Raw genomic sequence first — 26,474 nt, 5'->3', positions numbered from 1 at the left:
CGCGGCTTTACCAGCAGAGGAAGCCAGCGTGCGTGGGCCTTTCGTTTCACTTGTCCCGCTCCCAGAGGTAATGGGCAGGGATCAAGCAGGAGAAGCTCTTCTTTTCTTCTGCACAGAGGAGGTCAAAGAGGCAGCCTTCCTCTTGTGCGATCCTGAAGAGCCTTCCGTATGCCGCGTCTCTGATGAGGCAGGTTGAAGTGCTTTGTCAAATAGCAGCATTTTCAACCTCATTTCCCTATCTTTCCTAGCCCTATTCGTCAACTTTGAACAATGGGAGCACTTCTGGGTAACGTGTGTCTCCCCGAGGCACCGGATACATCTGCTATGGCCATCCGAAGCAGGCATGGCCTCCCGGCAAGATTCACACTTCTTAAAGCCGGGGGATGACATTGTTAAAGCTTAACTCTGTGAGTCCTTAGGTGCTAACAGCACACGTAACAGCCTATTTGTTAAACAATAGCAACTGTTGGCCTTTGGAGCCTTGACAAAAACTAGCAGGCCCACCCGGAGGCGGCCGCTGCAGTCCTTAAGACTTTACTTTTAAAACGAACTGTAACAAGGTAAACTAAACTATAACAACTCTGTAACTGCTAACTATATAACATTATAACTATTAACACGAGAAAAAACAGGATTTATCTGTCTCGGGCGTTGGAGCCGGAGAGGATTCCATCTGCAGCTGTTGGTGGCTGAGAAGGAACTGGTGGGGACCGGATCGCGCACGTGACCGTAAGCGCGCGAAGAGCCGACGCGCATCGGCGCATGCGTGACCCAACGGAGACTGTTGAAGAATTTCCGAGCTGCGGCGCCGGGGCAAGCCCGACACCTACTATGGAGCACCCACGGGGACCACTCGAAGAAGAACAGTCTTTGCCAGCACGGAGAGCTGGACTGGTTTTGGAAGGCCATTCTGGGGTGTGTCAACAGCACCACACAGGCGGCTTCAAAGAATGCTGATGTTGAACAGAGTGTTTCTGATACTGGGCCAGGAGTTGAAGATGGTGGACTGCATATCAAAGAATTCTGCAATACAGCCTCAGAGGCAGAAGCCTGCAGACTCCATAGGGAGTTAAGGAAAGCAAAAGTCAAGTATGGGGCTTTAAAGCCTTTCAGATTCTGTACTTGTCTGCCTGGTGAGCTTCCTCCAAACAACAAAAGGCACAAATCATGGGATTCATTCATTGGCACAGACTTCAAACAAGAGGTACAACGTTTAAAGCCCTGGGACTTTGGCATGCCCCAATCCCCACAGGGAACATGAGGAGAGAAAGGGCAAAACACCTTCTCCACCTGCAAAAGCTATTTGTGACTGAAAGAATTATTTACAACTTTCTACAACTATTTGTACAACAAAGAGCTAGGGACCCATGACATAGTTGCAAACCAGTAAGACAGTTCCAACAGCTATCACTGGTGGTAAGAAGGAACTGAGGGGTGGGAGGGTCGGAATTAGCAGGTTTATATAGTGTTGCACACATATCACACCAAGGGGTCCACAGCCAACCAAACAGCTAGCAGCTAAGGTAAAACTTTGCAACAGCTGTGCATGTGACATGCACACACTTAACTGGAATAGACATGAGCAAGCAATTGAAGAAGGAGGAATGATTAAGGTAGCTACAAGCTTTCAGCTTTACCTCAACTTTGACTTCAGACAGACAACTTCTAGGAACAAGGAAACAGTTCAAAACTTTCTGCTGAGATTGTTTTTCGAGAGAGAATCATCTCTATTACCTTCAGTTAATCATAGTTATTTATCTAATCCAAAAATAGCAGTCCAAGGATGGTAAATTATGTTCTTTACCTAACTAGGCTTGATTTGAACCAGTGATCAAGAGATGAAATGAGATTTTTCCCTGGTATGTCTTCTGAACTTATAAACTTCTATAACACTTTCATAACATTCTCAAGTGTTTAGCAAAATATGTGACAGTTACATACAATTTAAAGATGAAGCAAAATGGCAAACAAATTTCCTTTGCAAAAACATTGTTACAAGATTAATTTTTGCCATTTTATCAACATTTTCCCTCCTTCATAGCATTACACACAACCGCTAGATATATTAATTGGTCTAACCTCCTTCCTCTTCTGTAGCAAGAGTTCCAGCCTATCATTAGCTCGTTTTCCAATTATTTTATTTCGCTCTGCTTCATACTGCCGTTGTGTATTGTCCATGTTAATGCTAAGATTTAATGCCACATTCACTAGAGCAGTCATCAGCTTCATAGCTACGAAGAAAAAGTAAAAACACAAAAATTGCTTTTAAAAGTTACCTACGTAACAAAGATGCGGAGAGATGAGTTATAGTAAATATTTGAGTAAAATACTTTAGTACACTTGTAAGTACAATTGCTGTGTGTATATATAAGAATCAAGACTATATTCAATAGATCTATTTTAAACTTTAAATTGGGGTGGGGAACTAACCTCTCTATGTGTGCGCGCGCACGTGCGCACACATGGGTGCACAAACCTATGTGCAGGGGTGGGTTGCTTCTCACTTGTGGGGCCCCCAACTGATTTTTCTGTGAATCAGTGGCCACCAAATCAAAATAAAATAAAATAAAATAAAATAAAATAGAAAACAAAACAAAGTAAAATCCCTACCCTGCTTTAAGGCATCTGTAAAAAATTAGACATTTAAATTAAAGCATAATTTTCCTATATATTAATATAAAAAAACAGTATTATTTATTCAAATTGGTTAGCAATACAAACAACACATTAAAACTTCAGATAAGGAACCTGGGTGAAAATACCCTACCAATTTTATTCAGCAATTAGCTATTTTTTTTTTTAATACTATGCTTGTCATACTGACCTTTGAACATCAACAGATATTTGTTTAATAGAGCTGATGATACATAAATGTTAAATTCTGTTGCCAAGGATATGTTAAATTAAGATGACTCCACTGCTCAATTAGTCTATCTCCCCACAAAATTAATCTCTCTCCAAAAGGAGGTCACAAAGTTAGGACTATGATTTTTCTGATGGAGGTCAAAGAAACCATGAACATGAATAAAATCTGTGCAGTCTTGGAAATGGCTGTAAAAACATACTTGATAATTCTCCCCCTCACCCCCACCCCAAAAAAACCCCCAAAACATGAATGACATTACCACCTCAGACTCTAAGTCACAATGCCATTCAGGTTTCTGTCATCCACCCTTCTGCAGCTATAGACAGAGGGATGGATGAGGCACAATTTGGCGGTACTCCAAGTGCAGGCATCAGCCCATAATGCAAGAAACAGGGCTCACACCTGTGCAAGGGCCATGCGAGGAGGGATCCTTCTCTAATCCCTGATCCCGGGCCTCATGCCATTATATACTCATGTAACTACATTACAGTAAAAGCTTTGTTATCTGCCACTTTAATATCTGAAAAACTTGGTTAACCGGCATTTGCCACAGATGGCAATACAATTCCTCCTTCACTCAACTGGAAAAATTCTGAAAGCTATGCAGCATTATTTTCCAGCATTTTTTGAAGTCAGGTTTCTTAGATAGCCCTGAGGCTGTAGAGAAGCATTAAATTACAGCATCATATACAGTAATACTGTTAAAAGTGTAGTGTTAAGAAATGAAATAACCGCCAATATTTTTGCATTTGGTGGAAAAGCTTATGTAACCATCACATTTAATAAACTAGCAACACCATTCCCCATGCATGCTAGATAAAAAAGCCTGTACTACATTTGGTGACCTGCTTGTGATATATCCCCCACCCCATGCATATACATCTGCCATGAAATTTATTAAAACATTTCCGTGCCAAACTTACAGGTCTAAGTACAATCACTGCCACATTGGGCTGTTTTCATCCCCTCCATGAGAATGTTCCTTACCAAAGAAAGCTTTTTTTTAGATACTTGTATTTTATTTGCAGAACGAGTATAATAGCATTAGCCAATTAGTTAGTAAGTAAGTAATGGACCAAAATGCAGTATATAATTTAAAAATTAACAGTTTTGGTAAGTTATTCTCTATTTAGCAGAAAATAATCAAGTATGTCTAGTCATGAAACCAGACAAAAATCAATATATTTAGCCATTCTATAACTTCTGCAATAACCCCAGGACCAAAACACACAAAGACTGGGAACGAAAAGGTATATGACAAGTAGACACTGAAGGGACAAGAATATGTGAGTGGCATCACTGTAGGAGGGCAATAAGGTTGAGGAACTTAGCCCAGGTCTCAATATTGTAGCATTCTGTGACCTTTAAAGCAATGGAGAAACGCCATGAAGTTTCAGCCATTTTTAAATGTTCAAATTACTTTCAGATCAACTATCCATGAATGTTGGCTATTCCTACTGTAGAGTGAAGGTATCAGTAATACAGATCTTACTACTTACTTAACCAAAGGAGCTCTACTGACATGTATGCAGCTCCTGATGTGAATAAAATTTGCATGTGAGTAAGCCTGCAGGATCAGGGCCATAATTTCAAATAATCACACTACTTGGTTTAAATCAGTGGCTTTCAAGCTCTGGTTTGAAGACCCCCATGATCCAGAAAATAAATCCGAAGTGTTTAAGAGTTCCCATCATTCAAAAAATTTTAGGAGTCCAAAAATGAAAAAAGGCTGAAACCCCCAGATTTAAACTAACACACAAATAAGAGAATTCCTGAAGTCTTTATTGAAGCCCAATTGCCATTTACTTTAGTAGGAGTATTACTTAAGATTAGGCACCAAGTAACTGAATTTTCATCAATCATATGGTATACAAATAAGGTAACTACAAAATGATGTGATAAGATCAGTGACTTCTCTGGCCCCTAATGTAAGTTTACATTTTTGCTTCATCATAAATGCTCTGACAGTGTCTCAGAAGCAATCTTATCGCAGGAGCCAATGGACTGTGTCATAGTGTTGTATACGGTTGTATATGTTGTAGGTCTGAAATACACAAGTGACTGAATAACCACAATACAGAATAAAGCAGATTGTGATGTCTACCTCCAAGAAAGAATTAATTAGTTAACTTCTAAAAAGGTGCCATCACCAACCTGGTCACAATTACAGGCCAAACTCAACCCTGGGATTTAGTTTTACCAAGATGAAAATTACCACCACACAACACACGAAATTCATTTTAAACTGCCTCAGATTTAGCCACTTCTAGCTGACCTCTTTTTTACAGAGCTTCTCCCATTTGCCTGCAATATGTAGGATGTAAAAAGCTTCCTGGATGTAAGCCATCAAAAATCAATTAACCCTTTCTCCAGACTATCAGCTTGTATTATTCAAACACTAACAGCCTGTGGCACTCTCTTCACAAGGGACACGTTTTAATTTAATAAACATACTTAAAACACATGCCTAAGGAAGTATGACTTATTTCACAAAAATATCCAAAATATTTTATCAGTGGCCAACTCATGGTTAAAAATTCTTTAAAAACTTTCAAATGAAAGCAATGCATTCATAGCCTGCAATGTTATGATAGGACTTAACACACATTGCCTATGTCTACACTAGCCCCAGAACTTAGAAAGGGGTATGATAATTAACCTAATGGGAAGATGCTATGAGGTACTGCAATGAATATGCAGGGCCTCATTAGCCTAATGGCGTGTGTGGTACTTGGAAAGTGCTGCTTTCAACTGCACGCACCTTTTTGAAAGGACCCCACACACTCTGAAATCCCCTTATTCCTATAACCAAATAGGAATAAGGGGATTTCGAAGTACGTGGAGTTCTTTTGAAAATGACCCCGTGTAGACAAGCTGCAAGCGATCAAAAGCAGCACTTTTGAAGTGCCGCAGTTACCATTCTGCTAATGAGGGGCTGCATATTTATGGCCATGCCTCATTAGCATATTTCGATTAAGTTCACTATCATGCTCCTTTTGAAGTTCTGGGACTAATGTAGACATGGCCATTAACTTTTTCTCCAAGTAAAATCAGTTCAGAAGAAAATTGTACCTAATTTTCAACAAAACATCTCCTGCCATCAGAATATTGTTTTATGACACAAAATTTCTAAAGGAGAATAGACGTTTTAAAAGACAAAAGTTATAAGGTTAACTTTAACACAGTTCATTTTTATTTAATAGTTGTTCATCCACTGATATAAAGTAACAACTGCTGAAAATAATACAGATAATCAGGTCAACAAGAGAACTCTTTCTAGACAATATTTTAATATTAAACATTACTTTTAAAATTATAAAAAATAAAACTAAAAAACTGTCTAGAATACAAAATTGAATAATTAAATTAAATGACTAACCCCAATGCAACAAAATGTGAAACAGCCTAATATCAAATATTCAAAAAGCTTTACAAAAACAGTACTTTCTCCAATAACACTGGAAACTGAAAAGAAATTGTATCCAGAAGCTGAATACAATGATGCTGACCTGCCAGTGTGCTGGTATGTCGAAATGCTCTGACTTGTGAGTCCGACAGTCCTGTAAGTAGTGAAATGACTGTATCCATCATATATTCGTCATATATGATACTATATTGACACTGTCGGACCAATACGCCAATGAACTCACAAAAGCTGGATTTAAATTTCTTCCACTGAGGACCAGCCATGGTGAGTGGATAATCTCCACTATCCTACAAACACAAGAATAACATCTTCAAACATTAGGCAGCACATACCAAATTATAAAAATTAATACAGGTGAGTTGAAGGATGAAAGAGACACATTCAAACACACAAACCCCAGTTCTATGCTGGCATAAACTGCCAAAGCTAAATACTTCACCTAGAAACCTGTCAATTAAATTTATCACAGAATAAGCATTCAACTGATGGAATTCACTGACATTCCTAGCACAAAAACTAACATATCAAACTAATACTCCACTGACTCCATTTTCTTCCCAACACAAATGAGCAAAAGACCCCTAAAAACAATAAGAATATCTAGTACAACTAGAAATAGATTAACAGCCATGTAAAAACAGAATTAAAACACCAAGTTAATCAACCAAGAAACTACTGGAACACTACAAGACCCAGAAACTGTAAAAAGCCAAACTACTACCCCACAAAAATTAGTATTTATTTCTTTTCTACCAATTAAATTTTTTTTTGAAGTGAAGGGAGGCAAGAGAAACTGGCAAGGGTTTTCCTTCTCCTTTATTAATTGCTTTTCCAAACCTGCAGTTCAAGAAACTAACTAGCAGCTTCATATTACCTCAGGAAATTTCAAGTATATTTAATTAAAAAGTGAATGAACCACTGTCCTGAAACAACTTCCAGACCCAACTCCAAGCAACAGAAAGCAATGCTTTGTATTTATATTTAATTCCAAGAGTCAGTTTGATAGCCTTTATGAAGAGATGCTCCTTAAATAGCAGCTAATGGTTATCTGAGATATCTTCACAATCTTTATGGCAACGTAATTGCAATTTGGTTTTAAGAGATTGACACAATGTATAATCAAATTAGAAGAGGTTACTCACCCTGCACAGTAACTGAGGATTGTATGCCTGTGGGTACAGGAGCATCCCTATGACTGGGATCATAGATCTTCAGTAGCAGAGCCCACTGGGCAGCACACATGCTACTTCCCATTCTCCTGATATGAGCAGCATTTATACAGTGCTGTGCAATCCATCTGTCCTGAGAACCTTCTCTATTGCACAGTCAATGTATGAACTTTGAAACAGAGGCGAGTAGGGTGGGTAGTGGAGCACCCAGGCAGACATCTCAAAGAACCTCAATTACTGCACATTTCTCATTGAGTAGTGTTCCTAACGGTGCTCCACTGTAGATCATTGTAGAACAGAGCCCTTAGTTGACAGCCTGGGCTTTGGACTGATCTATACAGAGAAGGATAGGTCTGTACACCCTACTAATCCATCTGATGCCCCCTCATGGGTGATCCTGTAATGTCTACAGAAGTTGTCTGTGGCTCTCCAGTTGACTGCTTTAAAAATGCCAGCAACCAGCACATTATTCCGAAAAACTATCAACGTGGATAGCAGCTGAAAGAAGCACATGGGAGTATGACATGTTAACTGAAGTGTGTGGTGTTGGTAGCAAAGGTAGATGTACTCCAAGAGTAATTTTGATTCCTTCAGGCTTTGCAGGTGAAAATCTGTTTTCTAGATAAGCAGCCCTGAGCAGTAAAATGCAAGGTCTTGGAGCATAGCCTAGAACTGCAGGGAAAAGTCCACAATCTACAACCATAAACCCCTTCTCTGATAAATACAGGTTGCCCAGTCCACTGAGTTCAAAGCTGTCTGCAGAGAGGTCCTGGTGACCAGCTTACCCTCTTTGACCAGGGTGGCAAATTCCTGACATAAGTCTGAGGGGAGGAGCTCCCAGAATTTAGCAAGGGCACCCCAGGAGTTGAAAAAACAATGAATCAGCAACTCTTGGTGATGAGCTACTGGCAATGACAGACAAACACTCCCTCCTCCCGTAGAATAGACCTTGCAACCAAAAATGATAGTTTCTTCCTGTCCTTTGATTTGGGTGCTAGACACAGTTACCTTCTCCTTGCGGTTCACTGTGTCTATTGCAACACATCCATCATGTGGCACAACACCGGAGTCCATCAGAACACCTGTTTGGTATTCTGAATAGCATTAATAAACTGGAGGGCAACTCTGGAAGAGTGAGGGTCAGTGTTCTCAATAATCTCCTCCTCCTGAAGTTGCAAGTTCTGTGCAGCTCTGCATAAGAGGTCCTGGTTGCCTTCGTTATCCAGGAAGGGGGCGGCTGAGGTACTCTCCAGTCTCTCTGTCATGCATGGCAGGGGCAGAGAGCCTCGGTGCTGTGCCCTTTGCCCCCAAAGGAATCCTCAGTGCCACACTGGATGATATGCAAGTGGGTATGTCCTCCCACTCCCTCAGCAAATGGCATCACTTACGAATAGCCAACAGCAGGGTGTGTGGTGCAGGCACCACTGACAAGGCCCTAGAGTGAAGCCCCAGGGTTTGAAGGTAGGCCACTGGGTCCAAAAAGGCCACTGAACCAGTGGCTGACAATGACATTGCCAAGAAGACACTGGTGATGGCATATCCCAAGGGCTTCAATGCCAGAAGCTGTGCTGGGACCACCTGGATGCCAGCAAGGGGACAAATCCTGATTTTGGTGGTACTGAGGCCAGTGGGATCGGGAAGCAAAAACTGGGTGATGGTGAGGAGTGTCACATCATCACAGGCTTACTCCAGTGCTGGCACGCTTGCATTGCAGATGATGCTGAGGAGGCTGCTGGGAATGGGCAGTGCTTGGGGGATCTACCAAAGGCAGTAGAGCAGTGCCAGATCTAGCACCAGTAGCTGATGACAGCAATGAAGACTCCTGACTTGCTGGCGACTGGGCTGTCATGATAAGGCCCTGGGCAGCCTCAAAGGTATCAGGAGTGGAAGATCCAGTTCCTCCTGACTGGGGGGAGATGAGAAGCACTGGTCTCCCTGAACACCATGGTGGGGTTGGAGTGGGTGGGGCCAGGGTTTCAGGTGCCCTGTCTTATGGTCCACCTTATAGGTATCCTTATGAGAACACTTGCCTGGAGAATGGCTTCTATCCAGCCTCCTCCTTTTATGCGGCACTGGGGAAAGGGAATAGCACCACAAGCTCAACTCGCCCATGCTGAGGAACAGAACCAGTGATGTCTCGCAGCATTCTTGCATGGCACAGAGGCCAGTACACTGTTCGCTGAGCTGAGGATAAAGAGCTGCCTCCATGAATGATCTCTTTAAGTTATGATCTTGCTCCTCTTTTAGTCCGAGGCCTAAAGCTCTTGCAGATAGTGTACTTGTTTGATGGCACTTGAGGCAGGAAGAATGTAGATATCAATGGGCACAGACTTCCCACAGCCTTCCCACACTATAAACCTGAGACCACAGCAAAGAACCTCTGAAGTGAAGAATAAAGCCCCCACCTCACCCCCATCAACTATGCTAAGTAACACAAGTAACTGGGACACTAATTACTAAACTAACAGCAACAATCGGTACAGAGAACATGCCTGATATGCAAGAGCGCTAAGAAGCTTTAATGACCATTACTGGTGGTCAGAAGGACCTGAGAAGGTGAAGGGCTGGCATGGTGATATAAACTGCAACTTTAAGGTGCCATGCCAGGGGGCTCAACAGATGATCCACTGAGGTACCCCTGAAAAAGCCGCATTTTTTTTAAACTTGATGTAACAGGCTCTGCCACTCCTTGAAACAGTTCTCCTTATGCGGATATTTTAAACTTCGCAATTCCAATTTAAAAGACAACAAAATATTTTAATAAAATATCCTGCTGCTTTCTTTAAAACTAATGTTATTTTCAATTACTTATACCCTGACTGAATTCAAAGTTGAGTTAATAATCCAGAATACATTACACAGTAAAATGCTCCATCCGATTTCATGATGAAATGATACATTATTTGAGGTTTTAAATTATGGGATTAGTTACTAACTGTTTATAAAGTCTTGTCAAATAAGGCTATTTGCACATCTATTACTCCCCATATTAATATATTATATAGCTGTCCCTAATTCAGAAATTTATTACTCGGAGCACCATCACTGAGCAAATCAAAAAAGTGAATTTCAAGTTCATGAGATCGTAAGAGATTCTCAGAACTTGTATATGCTAAAATAGTTACCTCATCAAATTCCTCAGTCATTTTTCGGATTATTTCAGAATTCTGCATATGTCGAAACATCTCTGCTGTAACAACGCCTACAATTCAGAGATTATATTATTAATACTGTAGATATAAGAGAGGCATATCAGATTAGCCAGTATCCGAAAAAATAAAGGAAAATGTCAATCTAAAGAGTTTTATATGAAAAATGTCAGATATTCATAGTACACACTAAGACAAAAAACATGATTTAGATGGATGGAGACCAGGCTGCCACGGCTGGATGGAGGTCAGAGCTGAACTAGGGCTGTGTTGAAGAGCTGCAGCTCAATCACTGTAGCCAGATGGCGGCCAGAGACAGTCTTCCCATAGAAAGATCAGGGCCAGATGCCTTGGCAAAAGCCAGGTCAGGGCTGGAGTGCCTCTGGGAGAGTCTGGGCTGGAGCCCAATGGCCCTTAGAAGTTAAAGGTAGCTGGGGGCTTCCACAGGTATTTAGCCTGTGTGGCATCGTTGCAGGTATGCACACTGTTAAACAGACAGCTGCACAGCCAGCCACGCTGCTTACAGGTAACCATACTCAAGACAACTCAATAAATTATCTTTCAAATCACAATAAGACAAGAAAGAGCTACAGCAGACTTCAAAATTAAAATGTTTGCAACCAACACAACTATTTATTTATGTCCAACTCAAATACAATTTCTAAAATGGAATCAATTAATCGCATAGCGTGACAACCAGTGCCAACAAAACTAATCATCGTCTTTCTGAAACATTCAATTATAGTGAAATTCATCAGAGGAAAAAGCACAGATAAAATTATATTATTTCTGATGTGGGCTTGGTAAGGTCTGGTTTGAACTTAAATGTTTCACTTGTGTTACTACTTTTTAAAGCAAAAATCATGCCCCTAACCAAAAGAGAGTTACATGGGTAAAATCCCCCATTTAGATAACGTTCTTATTCTACAAAATTGCATTACATTAGTGCAGTTATTCTCTTCTCTGTAAGGATGTAGTAGAATAGAGCAGAGATACAAAGCACTTTCACACTGGTATAACTACCAGTCTAGGGAGATTCTATAATTTTAAACTATACCAGCTTAATTAATGTAATACAACTGTCTAGCACAGACTAACCCTTTGCCTAGGTCGACACTAGAGCAGTAAAGTAGACCCAAGGTATGCAACTGAAGCTACATGAATAGCCTTGATTGAGTCAATGTAACTTAGACTGAATTATCACGGACTCCCCATCAACTTACCTTACCGCCATTCTCATCGGTGTTAGAATAAAAGGGTTGACTGCAAAGCAATCTGTGGCCAGTGTGGCAGGTCTTTACTATACCTGCTAAATCAACCACCAGCGGATTGATCTCAGAGCCTCAGTCCCCTCTGTAGTTGAGATGTAGTCTCAGAGTGGGAAGACACTCATTAAGCCATCAGCAATAATGCCAAAGTCTACTAAAGAGGGATCTGGCAAGCAATTTAGTAGCTGTAGGACAGCTGGTGAAGTATTTTAACTTAACATGCTTCCAAAAATACACATCTTACCTTTGCAGCCTGAACACTGAATAAAGAAGTTGATAAGGTCAAGAAGAGCTATATCTCTGTCATGTTTGTATGATTCTATCCAGTCATCCACTACAGACTGGGCCACAGAAGAGAGCCAGGGATGAAACAGAGAGGGAAAAAAAAAATCAGCAACTTTTTAATAAATTGGTGAGCAAGTGAACAGTGTTTAACTGCTTCTCAATAACGCACAAAATGTGAAAAGTGATCTTCTTCTCCCATTAGCAAAATGGAACCCTTGAAATTTAATGACACTTCGTAAAAGTTCTGAATCATCCTTTAATATTAAAATAAAAAAATGGACGCCTGATTTACCCTGTCAATATACACAAACACAAAACTGGCCATTTAGTGTGTGCAACTGACCAAAGAGAATATAAATACCATGCTTCCTTCAACTAACAGAGAATTTAGTAGTAAGGCCATACAGGCCTATTAGTAATGAGAGATGGAGAAGTGCCTGGTCAAAAAATGCATCAGCCTAAAACTTCCTGACCAGAACCCAACCCAACTCCTGCTATGTGTTACAGATTAGCAATAGATAATTTTTTGTAGTAACAATTGGTAGCAGCAATTTTGCTCAATACCAGTAATTTTGTCCTTACCCATTTAAAAAATAAATGTTATCCTTATTTATTAAATGATCATAAAATCTTTCCTTTTAAACAATTACCTTTAATCTTCCTTACTACAGCAGTTTAGCAAGCTCTGATATCTTCCCAACATACTGTATACTGTAGCTTCCTTGTTATTATGTATGTTTAGCTAGCTACTTAGTCATACAAGCTACTTCAGTGATAAATTAAAAATCCTATTTAAACAAATGATCATACATATTTTTGAGAAAGTATATTGTTAAAACTTTCCATTTCATATCATATTTACACTTTACTTTTTACATTTCCTAATGAAAAATCAATTAAACCTTTCATCCATTTGATGTCAGTTTCACAAATACGTTCTTGGTGATGAAAAATCTGGCTTTTAAACTCTGTAGGGAAATATTTCTTTAAAAAGCTTGCCATTACAATTGGTGTAAAATTGTGAGAAAACCTGTAGTGGCTTTGGTTATAAAAACTTTCTTTACAAACTTAAATTTACAGCCAAGTTTAAGAAGTTGAGCATTGCTTTAAGTCTTAAGAAGATCTTACCTGCATAGCACTCTTGCCCATTTTAACAACCTCAAACAGCATCATGTTTTCCACACCATTCTGTTGGTGATGTCCATTCATCCGGTTTGGACCAGCAGGTTTCCCGCCTCCGTTTCCACCTTTGCCTTTATCTCCTGGGCCTTTCTTCCCCTTTTTACAGGTCTGCAATTAAATCAAACACAATTTTGAAATCACTACAAGTGTAAGAACACAAAAACAGTCACACTGGATCAGACCAAAGGTCCATCTAGTTCAGTATACTGTCTTTCAATAGTGGTCAATGACAGGCACCCCAGAGGGTATCAACAGAACAGGTAATCCTCAAGTAATCCATCCCATCACCCATTGCCAGCTTCTGGCAAAGAGAAGCAAGAGACACAAAATGTCTGCACATCCTGGATAACAGCCATTGGTGGACCTATGCAGTTCTTTTCTGAACTCCTCTTGTAGTCTTGACCTTCCGGCAGAGTTCCACAAGTTAACTATGTGCTATGTGAAGAAAACCTTCCTTTTGTTTGTTTTAAACCTGCTGCCTACTAATTTTATTTGGTGACCCCTAGTTCTTCTAACAAGAGGAGTAATAACATTTCTTTAATTACATTCTTCACACCATTCATGATTTTATAGTAGTCACCTGTATTCTGCCTTAGTCATCTTTTTCCAAGCTGAGAAGTCCCAGTCTTTTCAATCATTCCACATATGAAAACTGTTCCATACCCCTAATAACTCCTGTTGCCTTCTCTGCACTTTTTCCTCCTCCAGTAGGTATTTTGAGATAAAGTGATTATATCTGCACACAATATTCAAGATGTGGAAGTGCCATGAATTCATATGGAGGCAATACATTTTCTGCTTTGTCACTTCACTGATGATTCCCAAATTTTTAGCTTTTTTGACTGCTGCTGCAAATTGAGTGAACATTTTCATGAGGTTATCCATGATGCTGAAAATCGTCAGTGTGGATATGAGGAGCCTATTCATTCTTTCACAGTACAGTATTCCCTCGAGTTATGCAAGGATTGCATTCCCACACACCCTCACATAACTTGAATTTCATGTAAGTCGGGGGCGGAGGTGTGCCGTGGCTTTTTTCCATGGTGGAATGCACGTTCTGCAGCCAGCAAAGCAGCAGAAACACCTGGACTTCCTTTTGAAAGGTAAGTCGTGGTGTTGGGGGGGGGGGGCAACAGCTGGGGACAGGTAAGCCTGGCAGCGGGTTGGGGCAGTGGGAGGGGGATTGGGTGGTTAAGCCTGGGGTGGGTTAAGGCTATGGAAGAAGTTGTGAGCTGAGGCTGCGTGGCCCTGTGGGGGTGAGCCGGAGTGGGATTTTGCATTGTGTTTAACTTGCATTAATGCGAGTTGAGTGCAACTCAAAAATCACACATTTCAAAGGATTACTCTATCAGAGCATCTACACACACCCTATGTCAAGTTAAACTTCGAAGTAGGTCCCTACTCTACTTCCAGGAATGGAGTAAGGACTTCAAAGTTGGGCACCCTACTTCAAAGTTAAGTTCCAAGTAAGGGAAAATGTGTGTAGACTCTCTGCTGGCTACTTAAATGTAGTATCTAACTTTGAAATTACCTTCAAAGTTAGTTCCTAGTGTAGAAGCACCCTATGTGACAAATAGCTGGAGCAAATTACAGAGAAGCTTCATTATGACAATGTAGAAAGTGAAGATACTGCAGATATTCAGGGTACACAGTCATCGCTCCTCATTTCTTGCATGGGGTTTTGGGGAGAAGACTAAGAGGAAGATGTCCAGATCCATGTTGAAGGTTGAGTAGGAAAGCAGGGTGTGGGAAGGGAGCGTGGGCTGGAAGGGCAGTCTTGTAAACCTGCAGGAGCAGGATTAACGTCCCACCGGGAAACAGGATGCCATACATGAGTAAAAAGGCACTCAAGACACTGTAGGAATCTGACCGCCATGTGTGAGAATACTGACTGGACTTGTATCTGCAAGTGAAAGGCTGAGATCGCTGTCAGGTGTATTCTGATGGATTCCAGCAACAAGCTCTCAAGTGGCGAAGAAAATCAAGGATGGTCTGGATAGGAACCTTGTCTGGGGCAAGACCTCTCTGCTCACCTCATGCTGAAAACAAACCCCACTTGCCCAAGCTTATGGCTTTCCAACATTACCTGAACCACCTTCAAGCACAATCATTCTATTGTATTCAGCCATGGAACAGCCACAATGTGAGGTGGTGTTATGACAGGTCCAGATGGAGACGACTGCCATGATCCTGAGCAAACAGGTCTGGGAAGAATGGCAAGTGCCAGAGGGGGCACAATACTAAGCTCCTCAAAGTGCCAAACCAATACTGGAGAGATCATGCCAGCCCAATGAGAGCGACTTTGGTGTGATCCTGTCTGACATCCACCAGGACCTTGGTGATGAGTGGAATCAGTAGAAACACATAGATCACGTTGCTCAGAAACAGGTGAAGAAGGAGCCTGCCAAGGACCCTGGGCTCGCTGTCTGAAACAGAAGCTTCAGCACTTTTGCAATCTGTGCCGTGGCAAAGAGGTCTACATGGGAAGTGCCCATTTCCAGAAGAGCATGGCAGTAATCTGGGGATGGGAAGCCCAATCATAGTGAAAGGAGAGTTGCCAAACTCAGCTGATCTGCTAGGAAACTCCCTGTTCCTGGGAGGTGCCACGCCTCCAAGTGAACACAGCACTGGAATCCCAGAGATGGATGGCCTTCTGACAGAGCATGCCAAACGAGTCCCTACCTTGGTGGTTCACATAGAATACTGCGACCATGTTATCTAAGACCCAGATCACTGTGCCTGAGAAATTAGTGTGGAAGTCCTGTCACAGCCCACGAACCACCCTGGGCTACCCAGTGCCTTGGGTCTAGAGCTGTGGTGACCTATATGTTTACTACTCTCAACATGTGGTGAACAGGCCATTGTATTGTGGTGAATGTCAAACTGCAGGTCTTGCAGTGTTTAAATACAGCTCCTCCTGAGAGCTGCATGCGGGGAGTGCTGTCTGCCCGCTTTGCATATGTGCCCCACCACTTGGTGGAAAAAGCACATGGTGGCAGTGGCCCCAGCAGCAGCTCTGGTGAGTTGACAGCATTGAATTAGAACCCCGGGGGAGGAGCATGGCATTTATTCAGCTACCAATATTCTTATATTATTTAAAAAAAGTTTCGTATAATGCAATGAATATGGAAAAAATAACAACCACAAGCGTGGTGAGCTTTGAATTCCTACTGAACACTGCTGGTCTAGAGTTTGCTGAGAAAGGCATCCTAGCCCAGGTCCAATACATCAAATACCAGCTCAATGAAGTTGGGGGGGAGCCCAGAATATTGTCCTGCCAGAACATTTTCATAGTTCATCAAACAGGCAAGAAAAATCGAGGACTGAGGCCAGAGCAGGCAGGACCCTGTCGGGGGAGTAACCCTGAGGACTGGAACCAGGATGTGCACCACATTACTACAGCAGATGCCATAACCTGGGCTGCCATGTCCACAATGTCCATTATGGACTGTATGGCCGTACTGGCAATGATCTGACCCTCCCTGATGACGCTAACAAGGGCCTAGTGTTGGTGATCTGGCAGGGCAGGACTAGCTCTTGAAGTTTAGAATAATTATCGTGGTCGTAATCAGCCAGCATGGCTGTCTGGTTGGCCACCTGCAACAGGAGTGTGCCAGACGAGAATACCTTATGCCCCATGATGTCCTATTTTTTACTGGATTTATCTTGGGAAGTAGAGCAGAAAGATTTGGTTCTGTTCTGGACTGCATCTAAAACCAGTGAATTTGGGTTTACGTGAGTGAATAGAAACTCAGTGTCCTTGGAGATCATGAAATACTTTTCATCAGCCCTCTTATTTGTGGGGGAAATGGAGGTGGTGTTTGCCAGATAACACTGGCAAGCTCCATTATGGCTTCATCCATTGGCATTGCCACTCTGGAGGAGGCAGCGGGGAGTTCAAAGTGTGAAGAGTCCTGTACTGTTTCATGGGCATCTCCTCCAAATCCTCCTGCTGGGCCACTCATCAAACAAGGTCTTGAAAAGCTCTGGCACAATCTGTGACGGGGAAGTGATACCAAAAGCACTGCACCATCAGGTAAGAATGAGGAAGAGCACAGAGGAGAGTTCTGTCCCACTTCCAAAAGGGAATCCTTTGTGCCTGAGCACTGAGATGGTTGATACGGTGGCAAAAGTCGATAACCGTGGCAACTGGGGGTGATGTCTCAACACTTTGGAGGGTGTCACCTAGGCATAAGAGCGGGTGAGACCGCACCTGCCATAAGAACCCCTGTGGTGGTAGGAATAGTGGTGCTTGAACCTCGGTGGAGGCAGATGCAGATGTGTCATAGGAGCCAGTATATCTTGCCACATGAAGTGCACAGGGTTCAAGAGTTGAGAAGAAAACACACTCCAACAGTAAAAACGGTCTCTCTCTGAGGTGAGGGGTCTAGTTCCCAATGCGCACAATGATGCAGATAGTTAAGACGCTGGGATGTAAGTGGCAACGGGGGAAGATCGGTGCTGGCAGCAGGGCAGAACCAGGCCCAGCACCAGACACGTCTTTCCTGACAAGTCAGTCTTCTCTTAGACCCAGTGGAGTGCCCCAGTGCGGGAGGTTCTGGTGGGAGCAGCAGCCCGGTGCCACCCCAGTGCCATAACTGACTCCGCACAGGAAGCGGACGGTGTCTTGGCCCTGGTTTTCCTCGGTGCTGAAGCCTGTGGCTGGTGTAAGTGGTGCAGCAACTTAGCACAGTGCTGCTAGCGCTCCAAGCCCAGTGCAGAGAGTGGGGATGTAGCCTTGGAAGACCATCCATGACCTGGTGTCGGTGTGGTCAAGCTGGTGGAGCCAACGGTGCTGGTGATGCCAGGGATACCTAGTGGGTGCAGCTCGGTTCTGTGCATGCTCTTTTCAGAGGTGCTTGCAAAGACGGTGCCGGTGAGGCTGCAGAAGATTCTTCCACTGGCATGGCCTGTGATGATGGCGCTAAAGGCCAGGAGCATGCTGAGGACAGATCAGCCACTGCAGGAAGGGTGCTGGCCAAGGCAGAGGGACATTTAAGCCGTGTCTACACGTGCACGCTACTTCGAAGTAGCGGCACTAACTTCGAAATAGCGCCTGTCACGGCTACACGCGCCGGGCGCTATTTTGAAGTTAACTTCGACGTTAGGCGGCGAGACATCAAAGTCGCTAACCCCATGAGGGGATAGGAATAGCGCCCTACTTAGACGTTCAACGTCGAAGTAGGGACCATGTAGCCGTTGCGCGTCCCGCAACTTTGAAATAGCGGGGTCCGCCATGGCGGCCATCAGCTGAGGGGTTGAGAGACACTCTCTCTCCAGCCCCTGTGGGGCTCTATGGTCACCATGGGCAGCAGCCCTTAGCCCAGGGCTTCTGGCTGCTGCTGCGGCAGCTGGGGATCCATGCTGCAGGCACAGGGTCTGCAACCAGTTGTCAGCTCTGTGTATTTTGTGTTGTTTAGTGCAACTGTGTCTGGGAGGGGCCCTTTAAGGGAGCAGCTTGCTGTTGAGTCCGCCCTGTGACCCTGTCTGCAGCTGTGCCTGGCACCCTTATTTCGATGCGTGCTACTTTGGCATGTAGACGTTCCCTCGCAGCGCCTATTTCGATGTGGTGCCGCGCAACGTCGAAGTTGAACATCGACGTTGCCAGCCCTGGAGGATATGTAGACGTTACTCATCGAAATAGCCTATTTCGATGTTGCTACATCGAAATAAGCTATTTCGATGTAGGCTTCACGTGTAGACGTAGCCTTAGAGTCCATGCCTTTAGTCTTCTGCACCTAGTCTTTAGCGGATGGTTGCTCCAGGGCTGCCGGCTGGAGAGACTTCTCACACAGGTATGTTTTGAGTTTATTGGTTCGGTCCTTCCTAGCACTCTCTGTAAGGCTGGAACCATGCATGTATTACTGAGTCTGATGACCCTTGCCCAAGCACTTAATGCAAGAAGCATGGCCATTGGAGGCCAACATGGCTTCCCTGCAAGTCTCACACTGCTTGAAGACTGCAGAGACCAAAATGGTGGTGACACAGCAACAAAACTAACTGCACCACTATTTTTTTTTAAAACAATAAAAAAAACTGACAAAGAACAACTTGGAATAAGAGAAAACTAGGTAACAACTAACTGCTACCTAATTCTTTTGGTTTGCAGAGAGGACAAAGCGCAGTCTAAGGTCGAGGACAGTAGAGAAGGAACAGAGGAGCCTGCACCACGCACGCACCAAACAGCATGAGAAGGTGCTACTACAACTGTGCAGTGTGGGAAACCACATGTGCTGGTGTGAAGACGCAATGACACCCAGAGTGAAGCACCAACAAGGACACTACTCGAAGAAGAACGTGTTTTTCTGTCAAACTGATGCTTCTCATCTCAGGCAAAGAGTGGAATTAAACTCATGCTATCAGCCCCCAGAATTAAGTGTATCCACTGTAATGGAATGAGAAGGCTGGTGAGAAAGAAACCGTGTCCTTCATCGGCACTTAATATTTTGTTTTTATTTGCATGTTAGACACGGGTCCGACATGACTTTTGTGGGGCCTGATAATGCCTCATTAATATGGATGACCACTGACAGAAGTTGAAGAGTTTAGAACGCCAATCAATTTACGGCGAGGGTCTTTCACATCCTGTAAATGTGCGTGCATGGCTTCTGCCATGCTCTGAGCTAGGTCCTGGAATGATTTCAAATCATCAGCCATGCATTGTGGAGGGGGCACTGCCACCACATCTGGTGTGGACAGTGAGAAATGAGCTTGTGGAACAGGTCCTCCTCTTCTGCCTTCACTCAAACTTCCTTCCCCCAGCTGTTCAGAAGATTCCAAAGCCTTCAAAGAGCAGCTGAGGAATGGTGCCTTCTTGTCTGTTTGCATGGCATGCTAGGGGTCTGAGAGACCTGCAAATATTCAGGGACGGCCATTGACGGTAGAAAGGTGGTAGCTGGTATGATAGTTGGCCAAAATAGAGCGTGCAGTCAGACAGATGATTACCGATGCACATAGTGCAGTTGGGCCTGATATGGTGGGTAAAATAATGGTGTGAAACCAAGTCATCTTGCTCACTGTGGCTATGTCTACACTAGTCACCCGTTTCAAAAGAGGGATGCTAATGAGATACTTCAGGATGTGCTAATGAGGTGCTGCAATGAATATGCAGTGCCTCATTAGCATAATGGCAGCCGCGGCACTTCATAAGTGCCGCTTTCGATTGCGTGTGGCTCATCTACACAGGTCCCTTCTGAAAGGACCACACACACACTTCAAAATCCCCTTGTGCCTGTTCCCATCCAAACAGGAATAAAGGGATTTCAAAGTGTGGGGTCCTTTCAGACAGGATCCTGCGTAGACGAGCCATGTGCAATCAAAAGCAGCACTTTTGAAGTTGCCACAGCCGCCCTTATGCTAATGAAGTGCTGCCTATTCACTGCAGCGCTTCATTAGCATATCCCGAAGTGTCTCGTTAGCATCCCCCATTCGAAAGGGGGTGTGTGCGCTAGTGTATGCATAGCCTATATGTTTTATAGTATAACTAATACAGCTGCTGCAACCCTCTTACAAGGCACATCAAAACAAGGAAGTCTGCATCTCAAGGAATTCAAAAGGTGAAAGAACTAATGTATATAATAATGTTGAAAAGCAGTTTGGATAAACAAGCATATACCTAAAATAGAGTTGAGAAGGAAAAACTACCCATTTTATTATACAACTAAGAATATTTATAACACAGCAAAAGAAAGTGATAGATGTAAACCTTAATGTTTACACAAAGTCTTCACTGAATTACACTACCTTTTTAAATGTACGTTAACAGAAGGGGACCTACTATTAATTAATTACTAGCCAATCAAGAGTCCTACATCAATTTGTGATTTCTACTTAGGTAATAATTCAATGAGAAAAAATACAAAAGGCAAATAAATGTCTTTTTAATTTCAGCAACATGCTAAATTATTCAGAGAAATGCTCAAATAAAATGAGAATATGAGAGGAATATTTATGTTAACTATGCTGCAACAGAAAAGACCTTGGAATCAGTATAAAAAGTTTACTTGACTTGCATATTACTTGGAGTTCTTTCAGATGTGTGGTTCCCCAACTGTCTCCATATGCCTGAAACTGGAAGATTTTTGCTTTCTGTGTCTGCACTCACACTCCTCATCTCCTCCACCTGAGGGCATCTGTGGTGAAGCAAACTGCCCACCGCTTCAGTTCCTTTTCTATTATGAATGCCCATAAAATAATGCCACACAAACAAGGGGAATGAAGGTAAGTAGTGGAATACACACAAGGACTACACATCTCGAAGAACTCCACTTAGCAAAGTAATCTTTTTTCTTTCAGTGATGGTACCTCTGTGTATTCCATTCTGGATGACTCTAACTGAAGAGGGGGCTGAAAAGACTCTGTTTGTGCTGATCGAAGGACTGTTCTGCCAAAGGGTGCGTCTGTTACAGAAGCTCACACTAGAACACACTATTTCAAACAGACATGAAAGAGCTGCTTCTTCCTGCTTTACAGCTTTGCAAAGCAGGGACTTCATAAAGGGAAGCTATTGATGCAACTTTGGCTCTCGTGGACTACGCTCTATCCTTTGTGTGAGAATAGCATTCATTAACTCATAACATGTAACACAACCAAATACAGCCCAAATTGCCATTTGAAAACCTGTCTGACAAGATGACTTCCCCTTTCATGAGTTGTGCAAAGATGACAAACATTTCAAGATAATCCCTTAAGGATTTTCTCCCTTGCAAGTAGAGTGCCAAGGACATCCAAAAGCAAATAGCATCCTGGTTCTCTCTAATGGTATGGAACTTCAGACAGAAAACAACTTAGTATATAAGTGATTTAGGTAAAATTCTAATATATTTTTGTGTATGAGTTTGAAGTAAAATCCCAAGGGCCAAGTCTAAATCTCTTCAACACTGTGGAATACTGTGTAAAACTACCCTGTCATGAGGGCTCTCAGCTCACTCACTTTCCTGAGGGAAGTAACTGGATCCCACGATGGCAACCGTCATAGACAGAGTGGGGCAAAGGAACAGGGGCAAGGGATTCAAAAGCAGCCTCTGTTAAGGCCAGCAGGACTAAGCTAAAGCCACATATCTGGGTTAGGTTTCAGTATTGTAATTCATTCAGTAATTCTGACATGTCCATTTGGAGATCACAATGTTGTAGTAGAATGGATGAAAACTAAACTGAGCATCCAGCTTTCAAGCATGTCTGCAGGGAGCTGACAGAAAGCCCTGAAGGGTTCAATAAGAGATGGTCATCCATAATAGTATGCATGTTGGTACCTTCTGGCCACTTCTACGCAGGCCACTTTCTTCGAAAGTGCCATGGTAATACATGGACTGAAATATGCTAATGAGGCACGGATGCAAATTCCCCACACCGCATTAGCATACAGTCACCTGATTTGGAGTCCAGAAGACTGTTCTTCCGGACTCCAAAATGCTGTTTAGAACCGCAGCCCCCGGGGGAGCTTCCGGAAGGAAGTCCTTCTTCCGGAGGCCCCTTCTTCCCAAAAATTTTCGGGAAGAATGGGCCTCCGGAAGGACTTCCTTCCAGAAGCTTCCCCAGGGCCGCGCTTCTACACAGCGTTTTGGAGTCCGGAAGAACAGTCTTCCGGACTCCAAATCATGTGACCGTATGCTAATAAGGTGTGGGGAATTTGCATTTGCACCTCAATAGCATATTTCGGGCCGTGTATTACCATGCCACTTTCGAAGAAAGTGGCCTGTGTAGAAACGGCCTCTGAGTGCATAAGTTGTGCTGGATCTGTGGCCCCAGGGACTTCCTCTGCTTGGACATTAAGGCCTGGTACTACTCTCTTTCGGGGCTGTCAGAGGGCCTTCTTGTCTTCTAGCATTGGTGTGAATTTGGATCCTGTGAGAGCCTTGTCTGGGGAAGACAACAAAAACATGGAGATCACTGGGATGACTCCAGATTCTGTCACTACAGCTCTAGTTTCTGGCACTGAAGTTACTGGTACTAATGGACATCATGCTGGAACCAAGACGTCTGATAGCACTGGAGCTCCCAATGGTGCTGGTGTTCATGCCACAGATGCAGGCTGCACTGTTGTCAGTGCTTGTGATGACACAAGAGGCACTGGAGTTGATGCAGATGGCAGTGCCAACTGCAGATACAGAGTGACAGCTGTGAGCACCCATTCCAAAGCCAACAGTGCAGCAAAGGTAGATGAGGTAATCAAAGGCAGCGACAAATGCTAGCCCTGACATCTCTCCTACCTCTGGTGGGAGGCCCAAGGGATCCAAAACGGCCACTGATGGGACCATGGTGCCAACTGATAGTGCAGATACCAGCAGGAGAACAATGCCCAGCTCGTGCTGCTTCTGGAATGCCCCAAGCCCAACTCTGATGCTGAAGTCTCCATGCAGGAGGACCATGGGGAAGCGGAGTGGTTTTGGCAAGGAGAAGGGCACCACAGAGTGAAGGAGGTCCTGTGCTGCTTGGAATGCTTCAGGTGTGGGTGGCATGGGCAGGTCTCTCAGGACCTCTGGATAACTTGCTGCAGATCAGTGTTCGTGCTTCTTCCATGACACTAGCAGATGGCACTGAAGGATAGTGGCCCGTTTCTGGTTGCATTTAGGCCTAGCTGTTGCAGGGGGATTCCCATGGTCTGATCTCCTCTTCGTAGAATGCACCACCAGCGATTGGGAATGATGCCAGTGATATGAAACTCTGGAAGCCCGTCGGGTGCCAAGAGATCTTCAGTGATGGTGAGCTGTGCACTAATAGTGCTGGGACACTTCTCACCAATGACGGGGTGCTTGGTGCAGAGCGTATCTGCTGCACACAAGTTTAGGTTTAAGTGATGCCTTCTTAACAGTGTCTTACGCCACTGTTCTCTATCTGTAGCACACACGGTTTGGAGTTTTTACAGATAGGACAGTGGTTTTTCTGATGCCCTTCTCCCAGACCCTTTAGCCAAGAACTGCTTGAGATGCTTTTGGGCATACACCTACTGAAGCATGCAGGAGGGAGAAACTTCCACTCAAACTACTTAAACTGTTATTTTTAAACTAGCTATTCTAAGGACTACTGTAAACTAACAATAACTATGCTACAAAGAACGAGCCGCTGCATTTGTGAAAAAAGAGCAATGTGGAGTTCCAGTTAAGTGTCACTGGCGGAAAGAAGGAACTGGGGAGGGAAGGGTTAACAGAGACCCATGTTGGGTACCATTTCAGTGTTACTCCAGCAGGCTCCCAGACCAACTCATCAGCTAGCTGATGGTGTGAAAATCTTCTGGCTAACATGCACATGCACACACCTATTTGGAATATATATGAACAATCACTTGAACAATTGATAATTACTCTCTGGGAATGATTATCCAACCACCTATGCACCCACTTCATAGTAGCTCCATTTAGGTTATACTTCCCTAGTTTATTAATGAGAAAGCCATGTAAGACTGTATCAAAGCCTTTGCTAAAGTCTAGATAAACATCATCTATCACTTCCCCTTATCTACAAGGTTTGTTCTTTTGTCAAAGAAAGCTACAAGTTTGGTTTCACAAAAACTGTTGTTGACATATTCATGCTATTACTTATCACCTTAACTTCTAGAGGTTTGCAACTGGATTCCTTAATTAATTGCTCCACTATGTTTCCACATTCAGAATTTAAGATGACTGGTTTAATTCCCTGGACTATCCTTATTTCCCTTATTATGGCTGGGCACTATATTTGCCCTTTTCCAGTCTTCCGAAATCGTCCTGTCTTCCATGACTTTTCAAAGATAATAACTAATGACTCACACAGCTCCTCGGTCAACTCCTGAAGTATTCTAGAATGCATTTCATCAGACCCTGGTGACTTGAAAACATCTCACTTGTCTAATTGTTAACTTGTTCTTTTCCTAGCTTAACTTTTGAAACTATCCAGTTTCACCAGCATTCTCTCTGTTAGGCATCCAATTGCCACCAACCTTCTTGGTGAAAAACCAAAACAAAGAATTTATTAAGCATCTCTGCCATTTCCACATTTTCTGCTACCTTTTTTCCTTCGCCACCGAGTAACAGGCCTACCCTGACCTTGATCTTCCTCTTGCATCTGATATACTTGCAGAGTGGTTTCTTGTTACCCTTTAAGTCTCTAGGGGTGCACCTACACTTGCATTCCTCTTTAAAAAGAGATATATAAATGAGGAAAATCAAAAATACAAAAGAGGTGCTTATTTGCATACTTGGCCCCATTTGAATATTCTTATTTCAAAAGAAAGAAGAAAAACAGTGGAGAAACTGCTCTTTCAAAGTAAACCCCATCTTTGAAAGAATCCTTCTTCCCTTTATTTAATGGAAGAAAGATTCTTTCAAAGATGGGGTTTACTTTTGAAAAAGCAGTGCCCACACTGGTTTTCTTCTTTTGAAAGAAGATCTTTCGAAATAAGAATATGCAAATGAGGGGCCAAATATGCACCTCATTTGCATACCTCTTTTGAAAGAGGAATGCAAGTGTAGACGCACACTAGCTAGTTTGAATTTGTTTTGTGCTTTGGCCTCTCTAATGTACCCCTACATACTTGTACTATTCTCATGACTCCACTGAACTTAAGCAAAGTCTGGCCAAATCAGCAAATAACAAGAAGGAAAGAACAGCAGGCTTCTTAAAATAAAGACACTGAACTTTTGAAGATGTATGCAAAGACAGTGGTCATCTTTGGAGTAGACAGCTGCCTTCTCTCCTGCCTGGAAAAGTCCCATTTCTCCAATTCTTTGGAAACAGGCTATAAAGCATAATATTGTAAGTATGCAAAATTCCTCATGTAGCGTTAATGCATAAAATTAATATTACTCACCAGTGTGTCACAGGCTTTCATAAAACACATTAATGGATAAACATTGATAATACAGTAATATTGTACACAATCAGTTGGTTCAATAGATTAACACTTTGAGCTCTTCATAGATGACAACCTTTGAAATTGATTTTTCTGAAGGTTACCCTTCGCAGTAAAGTTTATTCAAGCTTTCAAGAGTAAGATGACAGAACCTGGAGTTGAAAGTAGCTCCAGGCTCTTCCTTCCCCTGTGTATTGGTTTACTAAAATGCATATTGCTCTCTTTCCTTCTATTTTCCTCTCCTCCCACAATCACTCAATTTGATGGCCCTGTCCACTGCCTATACGTAAAAATTGAGGAAA

At 42.9% G+C, this 26,474-nt stretch overlaps 1 protein-coding gene across 2 annotated transcripts in view; it reads right to left on the bottom strand.

The window, feature by feature from the left end:
- The window catches only part of STAG2 (STAG2 cohesin complex component), a 214,849-nt gene that overhangs the window by 102,777 nt on the left and 85,598 nt on the right, over window positions 1-26,474 (bottom strand). For both annotated transcript variants that reach the window (XM_075007426.1, XM_075007427.1), the window contains 5 exons: window positions 13,293-13,454; window positions 12,124-12,220; window positions 10,588-10,664; window positions 6,376-6,580; window positions 2,080-2,231 (listed from right to left, as the gene is read on the bottom strand). In XM_075007426.1, the coding sequence (XP_074863527.1) occupies window positions 2,080-2,231; window positions 6,376-6,580; window positions 10,588-10,664; window positions 12,124-12,220; window positions 13,293-13,454 (693 nt within the window). The remainder of the gene's footprint in view (window positions 1-2,079; window positions 2,232-6,375; window positions 6,581-10,587; window positions 10,665-12,123; window positions 12,221-13,292; window positions 13,455-26,474) is intronic.

The sequence above is a fragment of the Carettochelys insculpta genome, chromosome 13 (assembly GCF_033958435.1).
Source record: "Carettochelys insculpta isolate YL-2023 chromosome 13, ASM3395843v1, whole genome shotgun sequence".
In the NCBI taxonomy this organism is placed as follows: Eukaryota; Metazoa; Chordata; order Testudines; family Carettochelyidae; genus Carettochelys; species Carettochelys insculpta.
The sequence above is the reverse complement of the archived record's forward strand: the minus strand, read 5'-3'. Positions and strand labels throughout refer to the sequence as shown.